We start from the raw sequence: 18543 nt of genomic DNA on the forward strand, positions 1-18543 counted from the left end.
ATTTCCCTCCACTGTGGAATTCTACAGCGAAAAGCATTTGGAAATAAACAAGTTGCATGAAGGACTATTCTGACAGAAGTGATAAAAATAACAGTTTCTAATTATGAAACAGACATGACCTCTCTCTACACTAAGTCTGATCACTGGCTAGGTTCTAAGGTGTTAGCCAATACACATGATCTTGCACACACAATTTATGAAAGCATTTCCAAGTTAACATGAAAGAATGAGCCCAAATTTATTTCAGAAGAAAACTCTGTCCTCTTAACAGTCCTTTACTCTAGCTTTAAGAGTAGGTGTTACTAGCTGCAACAACCAAAAATGTTGTCTGTGGTTTCTTTTTTATGGCAACACAAACACACTGCATATTTAGAACGCAAGAGCTATTTGCATTTTATTAGAACACCAACACATTAACAACTGTTCTTCAGGAAAAGTCTTCCTGCTTTAAGCATGTTAACATCCAAACATGGCCAACTTCACAGCAAGTGAGAGTGTCCCCAGCTCGCTGCATGTACATCCCTTTGGTTACTGTACACTGGACTATGGACTCCAGCAGTCCATACCTCCCAGCCAACAGACAAAAGGAACAAATCCTACCAAGAGCACACCAAAAATCTCAGCAGCACTCATGATATATTTGTCTATTAAGGTCAAGAAGCCTGAAAAATAAAGGAACATATTCTCAAGGAGCAGGTTTATCATGTTGTCAGTTTAACCAGTAAGAACATGTGCAACCATTAAATAAGCTCTGTGCAGTAGCTTAAAATAGTTTCGCATGCCAGCACAAATAACAGTTTGCTAACAGAACAAACAATAGCCAGAGCTGGCTGATTAAGTAGCATGTAGCTAGTTAAAAACTAGAATCTTTCAGTTCCACAACCCAAATGTATTTTCTGTATTTGAGTCAAGTCTGTTCAAAAGTCTACGCTTAGTAGAAGTAAGAAGAAAAAAACCCCACCAGACTAATTAGCAGTCTAGTAGTATAAAAGGTAGCCTGTTCCATGTAAATTCAGCACAGAACTAACATGTTCGCTTTGTTTTGAATCTCAATATAATTAACAACTTTGTTCTAAAACACCAGACCTCTTACTTGGAAGGCCTGTGTGAGGTACTTAGTCCTTCTTAGTAAGGGGACAGAAGCTAGTTCAGGCTCCTGAATGCCTTTTATGAACTCAAACCCTTACAAACACAGATCTGTATCCTTTGACATACTATTTATTGCTTACTTTGGCCACTCCATTCTATAAGCACAGTGCCACAGAAGCATAAACAAGCAAACAGATTTTGCTACAGAAACAGTAACACTGAAGACAGTAGGGTTTTTCCCCAAGCTACATACATGTAACTGCAATTCAGAACTGACTGATCTCTTAGTTTCATACACACTGTCTCAGAGGGAGAAGAGTGGAAAAGGGAGGAGACATAGGGGGGAGGCCCATGCAGGAATGAGGAACAGGAAAAATGCAATCCACTTTATCAGAGCCAATCCCATTCTAAGGTTTATATATATAGTTTGTAGGAAGCAAGAGATGCAAGAAAAAAAAACCTTCTACTACTTCTCTGATCAAGCATATTAAACTATTAGGATAGAGTTCATCCTCTAAGCTAGAGTTGAGCTGTCTTATAAACTATTATCAAGCATAATTTGATACACAAAAGGCAAGGCTGGCGATTTAATATTAAAGTAAGATCTCTAAACGTTAAGCTGCGTGTTCACGACAGGGTTACTTTCACCACGTCTTCAAGACTGCCATGAAAATTAACTGTTCAGCCATGTGCCCCCTTCTCTTTCCAAAACTATTCTCCAAACACTTGTTTAATTAACTGCCCCCCAGTGATTTCCAGGGTGGCGGTGGAGCCCCCCCCTTCATGTGCGTCTCTCAGGCAAACCCCTCCACTCCCTACGTGCAGGAAAACACCTCCCGGGAACGGCGGCAGGACGGGTCCGGAGCGCTGCTGCCTGCCAGGCTGCCCCGCTCCCCGCACGCACACCCGGACACCCACCGCCATCCCCTGGGCCGGGACTCCGACGGGGACGTTTAGCAAAAACCCCAAGAAAGCCGCCCCATCCCCCTCGCCGGGAAACCGCCCGCCTGCTCCCCTCCGACGTGGCTGCCCCAGCAGCCGCCGCTGCCCTGCGGCAGCAGGAAGAGCAGACCCCAGAGGAAGCGGCCGGCGCAGCCAAACCAGAGGCTACACCCGCGTAGCGGCTCGCTGCGATGCCGCCGCCCCAGCAGCCGCGTCTCCCGGCGGCGAAGCAAACCCGGAGGCCGGCCAGGGGCGGAGGTCACTCCGCCGGCAGCGGGGCCGCCCTCCCCCTCCCGGGACGGAGCCGAGAGCCTCCCCGCCCGCACTCACAGGATGCCGGAGCAGGAGGTGCACACGAAGCTGCCCACCGTCATGTCGGTGTAGGTGGGGCCGCGCTGGTCGCAGTCGAAGCACTTGCGGTTGGGCGGGAGGCTGCTCATCTCCCGCAGCAGCTTCAGGTGCTTCTCCTCCTGCTTCCGCTTGGCGCTCGCGGCCATGGCCCCGCCGGTGAAGGGACGGCCCGGCACGGCGCCGGGCCCCGCTCACACCCCGACGGCGGCGGCGCTCCGGGGCCCGGCCGGCGGGAGAAGGAGCTGGGGCGGGGGGGGAAGCGGGGGGAAAGGAAGGGGCGGGGAGGGAAACCGGTGCCGCGGATGAGCTGGGGCGGGAGCGCGGTCACCGCTCACGCCGGCCGGCTGCACCACGAGAGGGGGCGGGCCGGGCCGCGGAGGAGAACGGCGGCGGCGCCAGGCCGGGGGCGGCTGAATGACGAGTCGAGGCGGAACCTGCGCGACACCTTTATGAGATCAGAGAAGGAGATGGCGGCGGCGGAGCCGAGCGCGCTCGCCGGCCGCAGCGCCCCCTCTCGCGCGGGAGGACGCACTGCCCTCCCGCCGCGACCCCGGCCCGCGGGAGGTGCCGGCGCAGCTACCGCGTCGCCCGGCGTGACCCGGCGGGGCGGGGGCTCGCTCCGGGGAGCGAGGAGAGGTGCGGCCCCGGAGGCAACGCCGGGGGAACGGGGGTTCAGTCTGGTCGGGAATCTCGATGGAAAAATCTCAATGAACTGTACGGCTCGCCTGCTCTCGGGGCGGAGGGGCCGCCCCCTCCCCGCGGCGTGCCTGGGGCGCGCTGGTCCACGGCTCCCGGGCGAGCGCGAGGCGCGGCCGTTGGGGCCGTTGGGGCCGCCGGTCTCCACACGCCTTCAGCCGCAGGCGCTGGGCGCGGGCTGAGCCCAGCTGCGGAGGGGAGTCTCCTCCATAAAACAGCAAACACGGGCCTCGCTGGTGGCCGTGGTGCTTCCCAGGGGCCCCGCGAGCGTGGTCAGTGCGGTTGTCACAGGGCAGCGGGATCTATGAGGAGAACGCTGCTCTGGGTCTCCGTCTTTTTTTGTTATGGAGATGAGAAGTGCAGTTTCCCCTCGGGAATTTGGCTTTTGGTGCCCGGCTGAACACTTTCCCCGTCAAAGGAAAGAAAAGACCCAGCAGTCACATCTATCTGCTGATATCCCTTGGCTCTGGCTTGAGCTCAAATCTGCCGCTGATCTAGAAAACATGCTTTTGTTCCTTACAAACCGGCCTCGAGGAATATTTTTGAACAGAGCACGAAATACTTCTAGATAAAAATAAAATGCAATGTACTTTAAAAATTGGTGATTTAATTTGCAATACTGCCTAGCAACACTACGTATGATCAAAATCTTCGAAGGTTTAATGGTTCCCAGTGCTGTGTATTTAGGGTCAAGTTCTGCACCTCTGACGTCAGAACCTGTGTTACCACCAGCGTTTGTAGGAGCAAGATCTGATCCACTCTATTTTCCTCATAGTTTTAGTTAAAAAAAACTAGGACTAGGTATTCAGTATCAGTAATTTCGCATTCCTTCTCCGATTCCTCTGGATTTATGTGAGTTGATCAACCAGTTCTAAGTTTTAAGCCCAGAGTATAATGCACTGGTCTCAATTTTTTCTAATACAGATGACAGGAGCCTTTCGTAGTGAAAAATAAACATCACTAAATCATTAAATAATCACAAATGCTTAAACAGCATTCGTAAAAGTAAACATGATATATCTCCAGCCTTGTAAAGATCAAACTCTCACTGCTTCCTCTTAATTTTTCACTTGTCTCTGAAATGCTGACATTCTTGTTTTTCAGAAGATTTCTCTCTTTTTTTGCCTTGTTCGAAACATGCTGACATTGGTGATTTGCCAATGACCTAGGCAGCCTGAGGCAGATGACCTAAATTTAGGAAAAGAAAATTTAAAGGTTAAAAAGCAAGGTTTTTTTTCCTGGAAAATCCTTTGGAGAGCAATGATTTGCCACATCACCTGCTGTAGCAGAGAGTTGCTACATACGGTTGGGTTTTGTTTCAGTGAGAGTCAAAGGTGGTTTGTAACTGCCAGGAGAAAGTCCGACTTCAACTGCTTGTATCACGAATGTACTTACGTGAGTAGTTGTTAATAAAAGCAATACCATTGCCATTGAAGTTTTCATCGACATTTAAATGTGGAACTGAGCTCCCAGGGAAAATCCTAGTGCTGTTTAAGTCCTTCACAAAGTTCAGTAGGAGCCTCATGGATGTCATATCACACTGGAGCAGGCTCTCCTTTGTTTCACGAAGAAACAGTTCTGGTGTTATTCATGGTCAGCACCAAGATGGGCTTTTGCTAGTAGATAGATAACCTTTATTAACATCGATTTAGTTTAGAAGTAACTTTTTAAAAATACCAAGCCTCTCCATGTTATATCTTAGAAAGATGATTTACCCCAGAAACTACCTAATGGTACTTCAGAGGGTTGTGAGGATACACCCTTTCCAAATATCCAGAAACTCTGTGGGATTTGGATTCTTCTAGAGACACTGAGCTTGTCTGCTCCAAATGTCAGGTTTCTACAACTGAACATCTATACCAGCAGTGTCAAACTCAATTTCACCGGGGGCCACATCAGCCTCACAATTGCCTACAGAGGGCCAAATGTAATTTTAGGAGTGTATAAATGTAACTACTCCTACATTTATCCAATCCTAAAATTACATTCAGCCCTTTGAAGGCAACTGCGAGGCTGATGTGGCCCCTGGTGAAAATGAGTTTGACACCCCTGCTCTATATTTTATCTTATTTCCCATAGGAACCAGTGCTTGAGAAATACAACTACCTATGAGTAAATATATGTGTTATACTGTAGACATATGTAGGTTTGGAAACGCTGCATTAACTTCCAGCCGTTTCACCTCCCCACAAGCAATAATGTAACTTGTGCTGTTCTTTCACTATTTTTTTGCTGCTCACAGCCAGCATTAATTTTCTCAAAGCAGATGTCTTGTTTGTTTTTTGTTTGTATGTGTGTGTGTTCTGCTTTGTTTTCTCTAAATTACTAAAGGAAAAAAATCCCCAAATAAAACACATGAATAAAACCTTTACTCTTCAGCTCTGCTCTTTGGTTTTCCTTTCCCTGACATATTTTTGTTTCTCTACCCTAGGACCTGAATTTACTTCCCTACAGCTTCTCTGTCCAAATTTATTCTTCATTCTCTCCTCCTAATGACCGGACTTTTGTGGTTGAAAATATACTGGCCAGCTGTTTATCCCCAAAGTGTTTTATCCCTGCCGCACCTGCTGCAGCTTTTAGCGTTAAAATTAATTTATTAGCAAATGTTAAAACAATTATTTCTTATACTTGCAATATTACTCTTTACATAAAAAATAGAACCTGAAAGTTAGCCCAATCATGGGTAATAATATCTGAAAGATATTGCTTCAGTAAGCTTTTAAATATGGGCTAATATGGTATAAATTATAATATACAAGCACATAATCTAGGGGATTTATTGTCAGGACCAAAAGAAACAAGAGTCTAAGAATGTACATTTGGGAGATGAATAAGACATTCTTCATTTGTCACTAGGATTGAGGTCAATAATATCCATTTTAAAGCAATTAACCCAGCAGTCTAAGTGACATGAAAATGATCATGCTGAAAGACTAATGGGCTATTAAATCCATCTTGCTTCACTACTGATGGGCATACAAAATTAATCCTGGGATTAGGTATATCGGATCTGTGGTAAACTGCTCCTGCAATATTTGTCCATGAAGGGTTGTCTGAAAATGCTAAGAAAGAACATGGCAAGTTTATCTGGCAGGAACATACACCGATGTGCTCTATTAAAGATTCGGTCAACTGAGCATAGATTAGCGTGTCTGTGCCTGGCCTTATTTAAGCAGTAGCTTAAAGAATAGATATGTTTTAGTAAGAGATCCAAATAAGAGAAAGTCATAATAATGTTAATTTAAATAATTATTGATTTTTGGCAGTTATTTAAATCTAGAAAATTTAGCTGCAGGAAATAGTCAGAAATATGATTGAATAACCAAATTGTGTTTATTTGAAATGACATTTCCCTTTGGCATTTCCCACTCACTCCCATGACATTAACACAGTAGAAAAGGCAAATGATCGATAGCCCTGCCTTTACCCACAGCAGCTCTTCGTAGGAAACAGACTTCACAATGAAGAGAAAGGCACAGTCACATCAGCTTGGGTTTTTGGTTGGTTGGGTTTTTTTTGGTAGTGCACAAGTTAGTGGTCTTTATTCTTTTGTTTTGTTTTTAATGCCATGTTTTATTTCTGTGACTTACACCTAATTCCTTCTGAGTAATGCAGGGTAGGACGTGATTTTCAGCAGCAGTGAGAGTCTGAGATTTGAAGGATGACATGGGGGAGACTGAAGGTATAGGGTGAGAGACACAAAACCAGGAGCTAGCAGAAGAGTGGGAAGCATCAAAAAGACCAAAAACCCTAGGCAGAAAAAGCAATTATTCTTTAGACTCCTCCTTCAACAGTTTGTGACCTATCTTCTATATATTTATTGATAGAAGAGCTTTTACAGTTCCCAAGTGAGACAGATTGAAGCTGTGCATAGCCAGGTATCATGCATCGATAGCAAGACACAGTCTCCTTGCTGCAAAGTAAAATTAGAATTTTCCTATTAATCTGAAAAAGCCAGGCAGGATTTAAGAAGAGCACCATAAAGGCATAGAATGTCTTTCCGAAGTTAACACAACAAATCAACATCAGAGGTGGTTAAAAAACCCTTAAGTATCTTTCCTCTTAGCTTGATGCTCCGCTTTTGGTGATAACTGCTAATAGAGAAGTAAATGATATTTTAGATGAGCTTCTTGCAGTCATTAATTTTTCTAAATTGTTTGAATGGAAAATTTGAATTAAAATGAATCAGTGACATCCTGAAGTTAGTGTTGTTAAAGATTTGCTTCCTTTTACTCATTAAATCTATTACCTCGTAACTCACTTGAATCTGCTTGAAGTTTTTCAATGGGAAGGACTGTGATTTCCTGTACGGACTCCTGTGTAGCACTGGTTATTCTACACACCTGACTCTTCACTTTTTCAAGTTAACTAAACTACTAACATCTCTCTCATGGAAATGCCCTCCTTAGTTTTTCTTCATCTTCTACTTTTATTTTCTTGTCATACAACTAAAAAAAAAGTATCCATTAATAAGATAAAAAAATATATATAATTGAATTTTATCTATGTAGAAAGATGTTCAGAAGATTGAGCAACTTCTGTGTTACTTAAATTGTGCTTACAGTTGTTAATTAAACACTGTGCTCTCCTGGCTGGACTGGAACTTCTAGGGGACCTTGTGAGCCTGTCTTCCCTATGATTACAATTGCCTTAAGATTTCCACGTTCCTTCAGGCATCATGCTCAGTGAAGAACAGATTTTTTTTTTTGGTGAAGGATTTTTTAGCCCAGGATTGTCCCAGCTCAAAGTGTCATCCATTCTGTTTCAACAGGAGTTTTTCATATCCAGGGAGGACATTTCAGCAGATTGACTTGTTCCAAAGTCACAGGAATTTTTCATTTTTTAATCTTAGAGAAAAATGTTGATAGCTGAGGAGGTATTATTCTTTTCCTGCTTTCTGGTTTGGTCAGTGATGTTGAAAGGTTATCAATATTTCAACCTTGCCCCTTTATTTGACACAGTTCTTGAATTTCCATCATGCCTTAAGTGTACAAGATCATATTCCAGTTTGTAATCACAGACTAGGTAGTGGAAAGAACACGCCTATATACAGTTGCAGTGAGGGCAAAACATCTGTCATAGGAATATCTTGTACATGCGGTGAATGTATCTCAAAGTTCATCTTTACATTGCCTTTATTCTTGCACAAATTGCAAGACTTTTTGTAAAATGATTGTTTTATGCATCCTTTTAGAGCAACATGCCAGAGGAGAATGGAACCCTTTAAACTGAAAATGGAGTCTATTTGTATTCAATCATATAAACAGCAATAAAAAAACTATTGGCAAGCCATATATTTTACACTTGCTGGAAGTGCCCTTGGAAATGTTAGCAATACAGAATGCAGCCTAGAGCCTACAGGTAGAAAAGAGAGATTGTGGAACAGATATAAATTAAGTGAGAAGGAAGCAAACAAATGACCTGAGGAGACAAAGAGCTGAAAGACAGACCTTGATTGTGGAAATACAGTTTAACTCTGTCTAGCTATTTGTTCTAAATTAGGAGAGGGGGAGACAAAAATCTAAATAGATATCTAAACCACCAACAATTTCTGTAGTATTTGGCTACATAAAGTACTAAACCAGGAAATGGTCTCCCAGCTTTCTGAACAGGAAAAACTTAATTTTTACATTAAAGTTTATGTGACATAACTTGTTTCTAAACTGATGAATGAGATTTGTATTTAAAGCCCAGTGTATTTTCAAGTTCAGTTCTTCAGAACCTTTTCCACTCGATGATGAGCATTCCCTGCCTGTTTACTGTAAAACTCCCATGGGAATGAAGAGAGGCCTTTGTTCCTTCACAATAATGAATCTGCATTATTGATTAGTCAGTCTCATTTGTGGAAACCACTATCAGTTAGTGTGGTCTTAGAACTGCCTTATATTTGGCAAAAATAATTATAGGTAATTTGACAAGCATCTTCAGTGAGGGAAACACAATATTAAAACAGACACAAGTAACATTCTCAACCAGTGTTCTGCGTTACAAAATTCACATATTCCTCTTCAGACTTCCCTAAAATTTTAATTCTTTTAATAAACATCACTTGGGGGCTGATTTGGGGAACATCCGAGTATAATTAATTGTTCTGAGCAGGCGTCTTTTAGTGCTCATGGTAATCCTGAAGCAGTGTTTACAACTGGAATCTACACACAGAAAACAGGTCCAAAAACTTTATAATTCTCTAAGTCAACCTGAATGTGTAAAGAATGAAAAAGTGGGCTTAGTCAAAGATGCCAAGACAAGCCATGAAACACCTATCCTGCACTCTGTTATCTGAAACACTGAAATGGTAAATCAGTGACTGCAATGTAGTAGTGTTTGAATCTTGCCACATAAACAAAGAGATTTGTACGCTGCAGTGAACAAATTAAAGAACAGAACAAGTATCAGAGTAACTGAAAATCATGGTAACATCCACTTGGATATGAAGTGGGATGAAAAAGAACAGTATCTCAGTGTAAAACAACGGTGAAGGACATAAAACAGAGATTTGGCAAACAGAGCTTTCAGATGTTAGACATTCAAATAGAAGAATAAAGAAAATAAGCTACGTAATGTGAATAAGGGAAAATGAACTTCTACAGTCACCCCATTTCTGAAACAAAATGTTTTAGAAGTGAACTACGAAAGGCCACCTGATCCTTCAAATTTAGTATAATGTTTTTCATTATGGTAATTTTAAAACCTGAGATACTGTCACAGAGATTTTTTCCATGAATCCCTGAGAATTTGTCTTGTCCAAACTACAGTTCCATTATTAAAGGAGAAGGAGAGAGAAGGGCTTTAATGAATGGTTATTAACAGGTTAAAAGTAAGAGCACTAACGAGATGCACCACAAACAAAAGTCCCCAGGAGAATGTGACACAGGCCAGTGCAGCTGCAGTGGGTACAGATAATCCCTGGTGGCTGCAAATATCCTCTTAAGGGACATTTTCTGAAGGAGAAGCCTAATCTCCATCCATACATGGGAAAAATACTGCTAAAACTAGTAACATTTTAGCACTTTATGTCATTTCGTTTAGAAGTAAAAGGACAAACCATCAAATTGTTTAGAATAATTAAACAAGAAAAGTAAATCCCCTGATATTACAACCTCTTGTATATTCTGCTGTACAGCCAGAGCACCTGCAGTTTCTTGCCCTGAACTGTTTTCAACATTGCAAGCCACGGCTGTAGATACAGCCAGCTCAAAAAAAAAGCTTTCTTTCCAGAACGCATTCTCTGGTGAAGTGGCTGTGGCGTGTATGTCTCTCGGAAACCATGTGTGTGAATTCCAATGGAGAATGCAGATTTTGAAAGTATTCGCCAATTAGAAAAATTTTCTTAACCAAGAGGAAAAGAGAAATGCTTATTACCATGTGATTTAACCAAAATGACTTGACATCAAGAAGCATCTTTTTTTAATTACATTATAGGAATATTTAATATTTACTGCTAACATCTTTCTTTTTTTTTTAGGAAAAGCTAAAGAAATCCCAACAACCAACCAACCAAACCACCCCAAAAAACTCAAACCAGAAACAAATTAACAATTAAGGCATGGTGGGCATCATAATATTCCACATACTGTGTTAGGGCAACTGGGAAAGAGAAGGTGTTCAGAACCTTGTTGCAGCCCAACTAGGACAAAACCTTGTTTGGGTTTGTATTTTTAATTTGGTTTGTGGACAAGGGAGTTAGTGGAAGGGAATAAATAAATACTCAAACAGCAAAGTGAATGAAAAGTTTGGGATAATATCCACTCAGAGCAATATACTAGTTGTTAAAGATCAGTATTTTACTGACATAAACACAGGAATCTGAGAAATACAACCCCCAATTGGCAAGAGACTTTTAAACAAATTTTTAAAACCTAAAAAAAGTTCCTCCACAGTACCATGGATGAGGGAAATAGGCAGGGAAAAGGAACCTCACAGTTAATAAATCATCATAAATATGGAAAAAAGTGTTTTCAGAAGCATTAGGTAAGCCTAGTATTTCTTACAACTTCTGACTTTTAATCAAATATCTTGTAATTGTTATACTTTGTGACACTGTTAGTATAATTTGCTTAGAGCTCTTCAAGTCTACCCTGACTTTCCTAAATTATCAGGAACCACTTTAGGAGTACATAGGGGGTTTTGCATCCTGCTCCTCTGTGTGGGGTTGTTTCAGACTGAAGTACTTTACTAGTTAAGGTCCAGCTTTCCAGTTTTTCAGGTTCAATGTGTTCATAGACAGCCTACAAATATTGCTCTGATGCCAAAACTATCCTTCAGCTCATTTTCCCCTCCCTGTACATACCTTTGTGCACTCAGATAACTGCCCAGCAGCCAGGCGGGCACATGCAGGCAGCAGATACGGGAGGTGTGTGTCCAGCTGTGCTGATTAGCAAACAGCTGCTGCTCAGTGCAGTTGGCTCTGGGTGCAGGGCCTGGACCACAGCTTCGCTAATTCAGAGTTAGGGTTACAAGTGTAGTCATTCAAAAATAAGACAATTTAAGAAAAGCAAAGATTAACAGAGAAAAGTTTCATAGTAAAATAATGAAAAGTTTCTGTTGTTACTGACCTAGCCATTTGCAAGGGCACTCTTGTTTTACACTCCTGCTCTTTCCATCATTGATAGAGATCACAGGACAAAGCCAGCTGCCAAAGGTATTAATTCTATTTTACCCTCATTATAAACAGAGCACCTAACAGTCAGTGCATTTGCAGAGTACTGAGCAGAATCCTGGCTTTGCTCTGACGCACCGTGTGGTTTTTTCCATGCGGGAGCCTCTCTGCACTGCCAGGCAGTGGCCACAATTGCCCTCGGTCTTCCCTACAGCCAGTTTCATCCCCTTCTACAACGAAATCAAAATAAGTGTTTGTCAATACAAACATAAAGAAGATGTATTGTTATCCTTCAAAAATGGAAATTACGTTGAAGCATGAAAAGCATTGCAGATTTCAAAAAGGATCTGATAAAAGTCAGACAGTCCAGCAGTGGATTCTGTTGCTAACAGCAAATCCCTTCTACAGCTGGGGGAAATTTCTCTAGAGGAAAATTTTAAAGCTCATTCTACCCTTTATCATACGTTATTTATTTTTTTTTTAATCTAGTCCCTGACAGTTCTGGTTACTAGGAAATGATGACTATATTAAAGACAAAAAATGTTCAAACTTGTTATTTTTAAATTGCTTGTTTCTATCTCTCATGAGGTAATTAGATCAACCAAATTCAATCTGATCCACAATCGTCTCCTAAACACTTGATCTTAAGCCAAGCTCACAGTAGGCAGTTGAAATAACCAATTAACAACTGACAAATTCAAGAGAATTCTGTCAAAGAAATAAACGATGACACAAATTACGTACCTCTGAAACCTGGCAACAATCAACAGGTCTGCTACTGCCTAGATTTCCGAGAACTTCTGCAGCCTGCCTGCTGTTCATGCAACACATGGGCTGAATCAAAGAAATGATCACACACCGCCCTCCGACATCATGCTTGAAGTCACAGGACACAGGGCGTCAGTGCAGATTCCCAGTGGCTGGGAGACAAACAGGCCAAGGGCCTGGAAGTGGAATTATATGGGTACGTGCATCTAGGGTAGGTTCATCCTGAAGTAATAAAAGCAGCAATAGAAGCAATAATGAATTGCCAGAATTGCCACGTGGCCATCTGCCAAATGATGATATGAATGTTGTCTTTCTCTCTGTTTTTTTTTCTTTCCCAAAGGGCTCTTACGTTGCCTGGCAGATACAGGTTGTAGAACACGCCTGCCTGACTGAAACCATGCTGAAAGAGCACCACGTGACATCTGAGAGAGAAATGTAATACTTAATATATACTTCTACTGCAAAAGAAACTTCAAAGCAGAACTGAGCTGTACTCTGATGTTATAAACAGAAAATGATAGGTGAGTCACTCCAATCTAAAACCATTAGCCCCTTTGTGATGAAAGCCCAATCAAATTTATAAAAGTAGTTCTACAAAGCTCATTGCCACAGTCACTACTTGATGCAGGAACTCTGTGTAATGGAATAAACAACCTTCAGGTACACGCTTTTAGATTAGACAACCATTCTTTTTCTGATGGACTTAAAAGAAGCTCTTTTGTAGACATCTTCAGCTCCTGTCATTTGAAATTAAAGAGAATGATTTTCATCAGCATTCAGCAAATGAAGCCATTTTCTGAACTCTTCCTCCTTAAACATTCTCTCTCATTGGAATTATTTCTACAAATCATTTTGTCAGGTTATGGTTCTAAGCATTGATATTTTTGCCAATAACTTAGAGGATAAAGCTGTGCCTCCTGCTTCTTTGTATTTAAATTAGCATTAAAGTAACCAAATTTCTTTATTGGACTAAGCCAGAACTTTTAGCCAGAACTGTGCCCTCCAGTGGTGGGATTGCTTCCCCTGCCTCCCCTCCCCAATTCATCCTCTGCTCTTGCATGACTAATTCTGTAAGACTTTCTCCATTTCAGTAGTATTTTCTTAACTACACAGGGCTGCCTCCACAAAGGAGATACTCCACAAGAACAGATTGGAAAATGGTATCTTTGAACTCCAATTATTCTGAATTTTCTCTCATAGGTTCAGGTCTAACGTAGGATGGTGATGTTCCTAGTGTGCTTCCTTCAGGCTCCAGGAACATGTAATAGTTTTTCATTCAAGTAGGCTTAATTATTTGTTTGATCTGGTAATATCCCATGCATTACCTCAGATATATTAATCACAAATCTAGATACGTCCCCACACACGTGTCAGCTCTATGTGGCAGTGGGTCTGTTATCACTTACTATGTACTAATAAATGGTGGCATCATTCTCTAGAAATGGTCAAATAGGCAAGAGCAGAATATTTTAAAACTTCCAGACCTAGAAACTTCAGAAACTGATCTCCCGCATCAGTCAAAACTATTTATTTTCTCACTTCTAGAAGGTGGAAAAATGGCCAGCAGCAGTTTTTTATTCCCCCACTGTAGTACCAGGCACAGCCTACAGAGAGAGACAAATAAGCCAAAGATTTCATTCAATACCTATTTAAATATGTCAATCATGAAACTATAGAATCTATTGCCAGAAATGAAAGATTATACATGACTATTGTCACTCTCTACTGAAACTTGCATTAAATAGTGTCTGAAAGTTTCTCTGAAGTTGGTTATCACAACATTTTTTCAGGACTGTTTTTTTTGCAAGTATGCTTGTTTTTAAGAGTTAGAAATGCCACACAAAAATTGACCAAATCATTTGAATGACTACTGAGAATACTGGGTTTTAATAAACACACCTACTGATGTGATTCATTTTGGTTGCCAATATAAAGTATCAAAATTAAGTACTTTAAACCAAAATCATGCCTTCAGGACAGAGTATTAAACTACAAATGTCAGGTAATGATTAATCTAACACATATTACTCAGGTTACAAAAATAAATGTTGCTGGATCCCAGTCTAATTAGGGGAAAACACAGGAGTGCAGAGCTAGTGAGATGCCCTATAAAGGGGAACTCTCAAGCACATTCAAAACTCGATGAAATTTTCATCTCACTGGAATTAAATGCAAAGTTCTCCCAATGTCAATAAAACCAAGATTTCTTCTGCTAAAAACCACTGGTATAGGAACATGTGAGCACAACTGGCAATGAATGCTTACAGAGCTAAGGTGCAATTTTCAACTTCCATATCAGACCAGTGAGGTTCTATAGTTGTCCCCAGCTGGAGCAACAGGAGCAAAAGATCTAACATGTCTAAAATGGAGCCAAGTCTGCCTAGGAAAAGATTCATAAGACACAGCTGTGGTGGCAATGGACTGTCTTGGTGATCCAGGAGGTCCCCGACAGTCATACAATGCCTGCATTGTAGTAATTCAGCTAACAAAGTTGCACGTCAAACTAGAAGTTGAAGTGCCTAGTCACAAGCTTGACTGCCACAGACTAGCCGAAACGTTATACTTACTACACAAACCCAGGAAGGGCTGATCCCGTGTACCTTGTCCCTAGAGCCGCTCTTTTTCCAAAGCAGAGCAGCCCCAGTTTTCAGGTGCACCACGCAGAGCTGCATTGCAGCGTGCCCGGGGTTTGCGGAGTCACCAACAGCCTCCAGTGCTCTGATTCTGTCACACGGATCAGCTGTGTCTCCACTGCGCAACTTCACACTCAGTGCCTATTTACTGACCGGCTGGTGGCTATTTTGTCTTCCTTCTTTATCAACCATTTCATAGACAAGCTGAAATGGAAAACAAACAAAACTAGAGCCATTTGATCAGTGAAATCAATTTGAAAAGATAAAACCAATATGTCCTTAGATGTTTGCTTCTCTACATTAAATGCATTTCTTAATATTTCAAGTTCAAAGCTCAGATGTAAGAGAAACCAGGTAGTTTAGAGCCTGTTTAAAGTTTACCACAGCACCCAGTAAAGGACAAGAAAAAGTAGGGCTCTTCTAATGTGTCTGTACTGCAGCATCCCTCTCCCCGTCCTGCAAAACAGAATGACAACATAGCTTTTGATGTTTTGAATTCTTCATGGCTTTTTATAGCAACGTAACACCAGAGCACCTTATTTAAATTTTTGATTTATCATCAAAAACCAAGAGCTTGGTATAAGAAATTTCAATAAAAGCTTTAACTTCTCACTGACAAGTTCAAACTGATTAAACATGGAGATAACTGTAAAGTGATTGTATTTTAAATTCCTGCCTTTAGGTGACAGAAACAATTAACACACGAATTATTCTTGGACTGTTTTCTAAGAGAAAATTACACCAAAACATCTGGTTATTGTAACCAGAAGAAGCCGCAGTTGAAAGGAAGGACATAATAGCGAGCATTCAGTCATATTACTGAACAGCTCAAGACACGGGAGCAAAGGGACACACCAAGAACAGAAGTAACTTAATAAAAGTGCAGGAAAGCCCATGAAAGTTTTTCTCCACTTAGCTGGGATCACTACAGTAGAACTTCTCTTACCTTTTTCAAAATAAGATCACTTTTTAAACACTTTCAAAAAAAAGACAAAGGATCTAGATGACATTGCAATCCAAGACTATTCACATAGAGTTTATTTAATATTTGGAGGAAAATGAAGTCTAGATGAAAATCAATAGCAAAACTGCCATTGCTTTTAATACATTGACTACTAGTCAACCATTTATTCCATAATTTGACCTATATCTGTCCAAGCATATTAGCATACTTATGAGAATTAGCACAAAGACCAAGAAAGAAATCTAAAAAAGGGTTAGCATATACTCCTGTACTTTTGTCAAAATGTAGCTGTTAGTACACACATATCTTAAGCTAGTGCAGAAATATTGTCATTTGTGTTCTGGTTTGCCAGTTATAATTTTCACTTAAAAAAAAAATCTGGATTTTGAGGTAAGGTTTGAATGAGTTAAAGGAAAGATAAACACAAATACAGTAACAGAAATACATGTGTCAGATAAGGTTAAAAGCATACAGAAGAACGTAATCAAAGTTGATTCTTGAGATGTTAACCTATTCCAAAATTCCGTACATGCTAAAGAACTGCTCTACTGTTAAGTAAGTTTACAAATACAATAATCATGATAATCAATGAGCTGTTCAACGTGTTGCAAGAATAAACTGTCCTGATTCCTGTCTGTCAGTCAATTATTGACATGCTGCTGGACCTGTGGCCTTCTCTGAAACATAAATAAAATGTAAGGTAAGAAAGGAACAACCACTGGGAGATGTAAATGCACCTGTACCCAGCACCTGGGGCAGGACCAGCTTACAAAGAACTTTTCAGACAACAGAACCACCGTGGAATTTCGTGAATGTTTCCAGTAAAAGAAAAGCTGCCATTTTTACCAGACTTTGTAGATACTGATTTCTGTAAATCTAACCAATCTTTAATGCCCCTTAGACATTGTTTACAGCTACTGATTTGGGGGGGAAGTTATTATTCTGAAGTGTGTAAATGACCCCACTACTACAATGGTAAAACCTTGAATATATGTCAGAGAGCCAAAAATTAAAGCATTGATACGATGTAAAATGCCTTTCTGACCTTTGGAAGCTTGAAAATAGGACATATTTTCTTATAAAAACTACCTTTTCACTCACACCTCTACAAAACCCAGTCCTTTCCGTGTTTCTAAACTGTCTTTCCATTTGACCTCCAGGTATTCCATACATGTACTACAAAATAAATCGATTTATCTTGCACTGCTCATTTTTTTCCCCCAGCACACTATTCAGTATCTACTTACCTAGGACTTAAGCCCATATTCCAAACTGCAGCGCCATAGTAAGCAGATCTTATTTTAAGGTAAACTGACACCAAACTGCTTATTTCTCTCTCAAAATAGGTAACTATGTATAGAAAAAATAGTAGGTAGATCACACTTTGGATGTAAAAAACCCATCTTCACTATTGTCCTTTTAAAATAGGTAAAGGTAAGAGAAATACCTCATGTGAAAACTAAAAATAGCATGAGTAATTTCTATCCTCTTTTCAGCTTTTGCTCTTATTCCCCTGGAATACAGTGACCTTATTGGTTTTGCTTATATAACAGATTAACTAGCTGGAATTTTATGGGTATTTTATGCCAGTCTGATCTTTCTACTTTCCTTTTGACATTTGAGCTCACACATGTAACCTCCCATGCTTGAACGCAGAGGGAAGATTTCGCGGTTTTGTGCACAGGGAAGACACATCTACCTGTTGCCTTATTAAAAGCGGTGCTCACAACAGGACAAAGCAGGGAACACTTTTTCAGCCACTGTCCTACATCCAGCTTTTCCTTTCCTTCCTTTGAGGTCTAAGTCCCAGCTTGTAATAGACTTACTCAGTTTTAAAGGAAACAACTCTGAAAGAGTCACAGCCCTCGTGCCTCTGCTGTTCTGGTGCACACGCTGAGCTTCTCTGACATTTAACAGGAAATCGTGCAGGTACCCGAGTTAGTCCTGAGTGACTTCTCATTTACTTGGACTCACATTCGAACAGCCACAGACAGCGCAAACAAAACAAACACTGAATCCAATTATTTACTCATATAAGGCTGTACAGGATTAGGGTTTAGGGCTTGGGATAGGGTTGGGGGTTAAGATTAGTGTTAGGGATATGGTTTATGGTTAGGGTTTTTAGGGTTAGGGTTTACGCTTAGGGGCTAGGGGCTACGTGTTAGGGTTTTTAGGGTTAAGGTTAGGATTTGGGATAGGGTTAGGAATAGGATAAAGGTTAGGGTTAAGGTTTTTAGGGTTAGCATTTTTAGAGTTAGGGTCAGGGTTTTTACGGTTAGGGTTGCTATGGTTAGGGTCATTAGGGTTAGGGTTATAAGGCTGTAGCTTAGCATCAAACAATGGCCTTGGATGGTTCAGGCCTGCATGACCCTTATTTTCCTTTTTATAATTTTTAAAATTGGACCACAAACAGCATCAATATAATTGACATGACCTTTACGTTTTTACAAGGTCAAATGAATCCAGATGCAATCCAAGGACCAATGTTGCATACGTAATTT

The 18543-nt window shown here is 41.0% G+C and overlaps 1 protein-coding gene across 13 annotated transcripts in view; it reads right to left on the minus strand.

Moving 5' to 3' along the window:
* AGFG1 (ArfGAP with FG repeats 1) overlaps positions 1-2839 on the minus strand; it is a 34221-nt gene extending 31382 nt beyond the window's left edge. For 3 of the 13 annotated variants that reach the window (XM_065073998.1, XM_065073990.1, XM_065073984.1), the window contains exon 1: positions 2362-2837. In XM_065073998.1, coding sequence (XP_064930070.1) covers positions 2362-2528 — 167 coding nt within the window. In that variant the 5' untranslated portion in view covers positions 2529-2837. Of the gene's footprint in view, positions 1-2361 lie in introns of all 13 variants that reach the window. The other 10 variants (XM_065073993.1, XM_065073989.1, XM_065073992.1 and 7 more) reach the window with 8 other exon arrangements.
* Between the last annotated feature and the right edge of the window lie 15704 nt (positions 2840-18543).

The sequence above is a fragment of the Columba livia genome, chromosome 9 (assembly GCF_036013475.1).
Source record: "Columba livia isolate bColLiv1 breed racing homer chromosome 9, bColLiv1.pat.W.v2, whole genome shotgun sequence".
Classification (NCBI taxonomy): Eukaryota; Metazoa; Chordata; class Aves; order Columbiformes; family Columbidae; genus Columba; species Columba livia.